General features: G+C 48.1%; 2 protein-coding genes across 2 annotated transcripts; one reads left to right on the forward strand and one right to left on the reverse strand.

Moving 5' to 3' along the window:
- Positions 1 to 657: 657 nt before the first annotated feature.
- Positions 658 to 2,543, forward strand: ANOM_011752 (acetyltransferase; the record flags this gene model as incomplete). Its single annotated transcript, XM_015557008.1, has 2 exons — positions 658 to 1,540; positions 1,624 to 2,543. The coding sequence occupies 2 exons, from the start codon at positions 658 to 660 to the stop codon at positions 2,541 to 2,543; spliced, it is 1,803 nt and encodes a 600-aa protein (XP_015400893.1).
- A 783-nt stretch (positions 2,544 to 3,326) lies between these two features.
- ANOM_011753 (porphobilinogen synthase HEM2) lies at positions 3,327 to 4,857 on the reverse strand (the record flags this gene model as incomplete). The annotated part of the gene is made up of 2 exons (XM_015557009.1): positions 3,327 to 4,325; positions 4,374 to 4,857. Coding segments are annotated over 2 exons (1,224 nt in total), but the record flags the coding sequence as incomplete, so codon positions are not given.
- Between the last annotated feature and the right edge of the window lie 517 nt (positions 4,858 to 5,374).

Here is a 5,374-nt window from a genome sequence, read left to right on the forward strand (position 1 = left end):
TCTCATCATTGAATGCTTCTTTCCCCGTCAACTCAACCTACCCACTCCAGAAGCAAGCGTTATCATTCGTACCGATATCTCTCTTTGCGCTTTTTTTTAACGCTGAGGTTGATCCCCTACCTGGTGCCTTCCATATCCCGATTCGGCTTGCTGATTGCTATCTCCTACTTGAACGATACCTACGGAACAGCCCTACTGAGCTTATCTTGAACCTCACCTGGTGCATGGCCTCAGGATAGCCGTACAGGACAATCAATACATTATTGAGTCAAAAAAAAAAAAAAAAAACCTTGCGGTTAAATTTGGTCCTTTATATCTTTTTTCCTCCATTGCATCCGAAGAGTGAACCTGCGCGCAGGGTTGCCTCTCCATCCTCGATTGATGCAACTTTTTCCAGTTCTAGTTCTAGTTGACGGCGCGCAAGGTGGAATAGTACTCCTTTGGCGACGATTTAGTTGACCGCATTCCTCTTGTGTGACACTAGTTGAAAATACCGCTGCGCTCACAAGGGACTGCAAGAGAATAATAAAGATAACCCTCCACTGCGCGCTGGAAACTAGGTGGTGGAACTTGAAGGCTTTATACCAAGGGGCCGTACCTATCAGTTGTAGCTGGACTACTACTATTACTACTACTACTGCTACAGTCGCTTGCAATATGACTGCCGTCACATCCGCCTCAATGATCAACGACCACGAATCAGAAGGTTCTAGAACAGACCACAGTCCCTCTCGATTTACAGCCGTGAATGGGAAGGACTCCGTGATATCTGCGACATCGACGTCTGTTCCCGCTGTCCCTGGTGCGGCAACGGAAGACTCACGAGAATCCTCTGAGCATTGTGGAAAGAGCGGTCACGATGATACAATACATCGGCACGAGGAACGAATGCGGGAGGGCGGAAGCATCAAGAACGACCAAGAAGATCGACGGTCACAACGATCGTCCTCACATGGTGCAGTGTCGGTTACAGGCAAAAGCAAACGAAAGAGGTCAGGATCTGGTGAGCATGTAGACGAAGCTCATTCCACTCCCAGAGCTCCGAAAAGCCCAGCCTCTTACCTGGACGACACCACAAATCCAAATGCGCGCCCATGTACATCCAACGGAAGCACGACGTCCCAGGCTGACCAGGACTTTAAGAACACGTCCCCCTTAATGCATGCAAGGCCAGAGGGGAGCGATGACTCACGAACCTCAGCAAATACTACTTGGCATGAGTATGATGCCCAGTTGGTCAGCCAAGCACAACGTGCGCAACAGATCGATGCATCAGATGCTCAATTAGCAGAGGCACTCCAACGTGAGGCTCAGGGGCATGATGTAACTCAGAAGAGCTGGACTACGGTTAGTCGTTCACTGGAGGGTACCACACAGAATGAGCAGTCTTCATCAGCGTTGGCTGGGTTTGCTCAGGAGCGGCCGCAACCTGCTGTACAAGTTGCGCCAAAGAGAAAACGCGTTTTCAGCAACAGGACCAAAACTGGGTGTATGACATGCCGAAGAAGAAAGAAAAAATGTGACGAACAACACCCTGCATGTAAGTTCCTTGTTGAGCAGCTCTGTTAAACTGGGCAACAATTTTGTTCATTGCGGTCGCGCAGCAATCTAACTCCAGTGCAGGTAATAATTGCATCAGAGGTGGTTTTCTCTGCGAGGGCTACTCCTCACGGAGTACATGGCAGAAGCCGTCAAGTGGCAAAACACCAGTTCCTTTACAATCAAAGGATGGCTATACGGACGTTGGCAGTCAATACGTACATGAAATTAGCCAACAACATGATCGACAACAAAGTTTGACTGAACAACTCGAGGCAGGGAAGATGCGGTCAATTATTGTAGACGATAGCGACCGTACCACCACACAGTTCAACAACTCAAGCCCAACAGGCGTTGGTTCCAGCCGTGGGTCATGGTCCAAACGGTCCTGGCCGAATACAGGCCACACTGCTTATATCACTGACCATATTACAAAGTCTGATTACCGAGATGTACCATCTATCCATGAGCTACCCCGCGAGGGTCACCCGAAGACAGATTATCAAATTGTGCCACCGATTCGGGAGCTGTCACATGGTACCGCCCATGGGAAACCAGGGGTCTCGCTTTTCCAAGGTGGAATTGACCAGCGGCCAGCTCTTGCTACCAATGTGGACACTAGCAGTCCACAGGCCCAAGCGCGAATGGCCCTGAGCATTGAACATCAGTTGTCTGCGCGCACGGTTCCCGGTGAAGAGACAGAAAAGGATAAAATGATACGCGGTGAACTTTATCGGCCCTTCGATATTCATCTTGTGGAAGAGAGAGAGCGCTGTAAAGCCGCGTTGTGGCGGTTCAACAATGCCTGCAATCCCGTTTCTGGTCTGAGCAATAAAGAACAAAACCGCCTTCTGAAAGAAATATTAGTACCACCTGCTTCAGCAGTGGGCTCACCCTCAGGTGTCACCTCCCTCGGCCGACGGGTTCCATCGGGCAAGGCGCGGTTGTTGAAGCGCCCTTCCAGTGCCACTACGGATATAACGTTCATATTGGCGAGGACGTGATGATATCTGAGAGCTGTTTATTTGTGGATGATTGTCCTATCACTATCGGTGCCCACACGTGGATTGGCCCTAGGGTGACTATTCTCAGTTCAATGGCCCATGCAAATATGCAGGAACGTAAAGGGTCTCAAAGCCGTTATCAAGGACGGCCGGTTACAATTGAAGAGGATTGCTACGTCGGCGCTGGCTGTACAATTTATCCTGGTGTTCGCCTTCGACGTGGAGCTTATGTGGCACCGGGTGAAGTTGTCAAATCTGACATCGTAGCTTATGGGTTTCAGGGTCTTAAACCTAGCTACATGTGAGAAACCCTTTATCGCACCGCATTCATATGGAGTCGCTTGTATTTCGTGGTTTATGCTATTGTCAGGGGTTATGGTTTTCGCAGCTGCATGTGTTGATCATACACTCACCACTTATCATCGGCGTTTTGTAAAGTATTCTTTTACATCCATTTGCTTGACCCATCTTTTCATTTTCAGGGCTTTTCGTTAACGTTTATCTTCTTCTCAGACCAGAATTCTGACCGGTTCAGGACATATGGTTCATGCTACGAGATTTCATGTCACAATTCCGGCCATCTTAGTATATAATTGATGATTCATCCTGCTCATCCATCTACTCTTTTTACCCGCATGTTTTGGAAGAATTGGTATACTTGTATTTATATAAAGTGGCCACTTGACACCTTCAGCTTGTGCATCTTTTGTGAGAACAATTAAGCCATATATATGGCATGACATTAAGTTAAACAGTTAACTTAGAAACTCCTAACAAGATATTGGGCACTTCTGCTCCAATAGTTACGATTCAAACGCGATCGTCACTGCTATCCATCTAGTGGGTGCTTTCAACACACTTCATCCGGCTAAGTCATGTCTAAAGCCAATCTAAAAAGTCAGGCACGAAATAGCTTACTATAATTCCGGCACCAGCCCTTATAATCCCTTCAGTGCTTTCAAAGGCCATTGATTTCAAGTCAAATACGCCCGCCTTAGCGCCAGCGTGTATCATAGCATACTCACCGCTGACTTGGTAAGCGGCAATCGGAATGTCTTTGGAGAGTTCTTTTGCGTCTCTGATAATGTCCAGGTAGCTGCTCGCCGGCTTTACCATTATGATGTCTGCCCCTTCACCTATATCTCTCTGTATAGCACGACGAGCAAGTCCACGACCACCGGGCGGTAACTGGTAGCATCTGCGATCCCCAAATGATGGACAGGACCCCGCTGCATCACGAAAGGGGCCGTACAGACACCCACTAAATTTGGCGCTGTACGACATCAAAAGGACGCGGTGGGCCATGCCGGCTTCAATAAGCTTCAGTTTGATAGCACGCACTCGCCCATCATTCATATCAGACGGAGCGACACAATGAGCCCCGGCAGCAGCATAGGCCAGAGCAACATCCGAGATTCGATCCACAGACTGTGTGTTGTCAAGAGTCCCATCTTCTCGCAAAATCCCACAGTGGCCATGTGAAGTATACTCGCAAAGGCACACATCTGTGACGATGTAAAGTTGAGGAAACCGCGACCTAAGCAGGCGAATAGCTTGGATTACCGGTCCAGATGGGTCGTCTGCAGCAGTACCTAGTGCATCCTTCGCAGAGGGGTGTAGTGGGACACCAAACAGGATAACCGAGCGTAGCCCCTTATGAACAAGTGGCTTGATGAAAGGAGCTAGACGGTTTAATCCTCGACGATACTGGCCAGGAAGAGACGGAATGGGAGTCTCCTCATCAGGATTATCGGTGATGAAGAGAGGATAGATAAGCATTTCCTATCTTGCGGTTAGAGCAGCTCAGGAAATATGGAAGAAAATGCGGACCTTGGTCAACTGTCTTTCTGCCTGCCATGACCTGCTCAGTGGATGGCTGTAACCGGAATGAAGCTGGCTGGAGATGTCACCAGATATGCTGACACTTGTGGCAGCTGTGCTTGTATACGATCGTGCCGTGGCTTGCGATCGTACATGGGATATCTGAGAACTTCGGTCATCGTGTGTGTCTCTGAAGGCGAGATCAGAGACAAGGTTAGAAAAGGACATGATGTCAGAAGTGGCAAGTAATGTGGGTGCTAGGGAGGATAGAAACGCAGTGGGAGGAAGAAAAGGGAAAGCGTCTGTGATTGCTTGCCCTGCCACTGGCAGAATACAACTTCAACAAGACAATTATATAGATGGTCAGCGAGCCAGGTCAGTGGATTTGTTGCAACCTTCGGGTCCAAGCAAGGAATAAAGGATCATACGCCAACGTTAACGGCGTGATATATAGCGACGGTATATAGTACTGGGCGTTATTCGAAGGTCGGGGGGTATGTATGAACGGAGACTTGGTTCTAGATTGATGGCTGAGAAATGTTCAGGCTTTCGAGATAGCCGAGGATATCATAATCTGCCTGGGGCGAGAACCGTAAGGCGAATACAGAGGGTTACCATTGGTCCGGGGTTGGCCGTTCTTGCCGATCCTACTTAGTGGAGTCGGGTGGCTGCTGATATTGGACAGTGGGAAGTATTTCACACCCGTTTAGAGCCTAGTGGCCGATTTAGGGACCGCCTATTAAAATAGGTCTATTCTGCCATCCAGAAACCTCCTGGGTTCAGCTATCTAGTATTTAGTATACCAGGCCAGGGCCTCATTTACACCTTCACAGGTTAAGGCATAGTTTGGGACAGGTGTATAAAGACCCGCTTGTTATAGAACCCTTGTTTTGTGTATCCTGTCCGAAAGATAAATATAAGAGATAGATGTAGGTGTATTGCATTGATTAAATGTATAATTAGTTAGAATAATAATATTAGATTTAGTAAAATTAGGAGGTAAAAGGATA

The sequence above is a fragment of the Aspergillus nomiae genome (genome assembly GCF_001204775.2).
Source record: "Aspergillus nomiae NRRL 13137 chromosome Unknown contig00766, whole genome shotgun sequence".
In the NCBI taxonomy this organism is placed as follows: Eukaryota; Fungi; Ascomycota; class Eurotiomycetes; order Eurotiales; family Aspergillaceae; genus Aspergillus; species Aspergillus nomiae.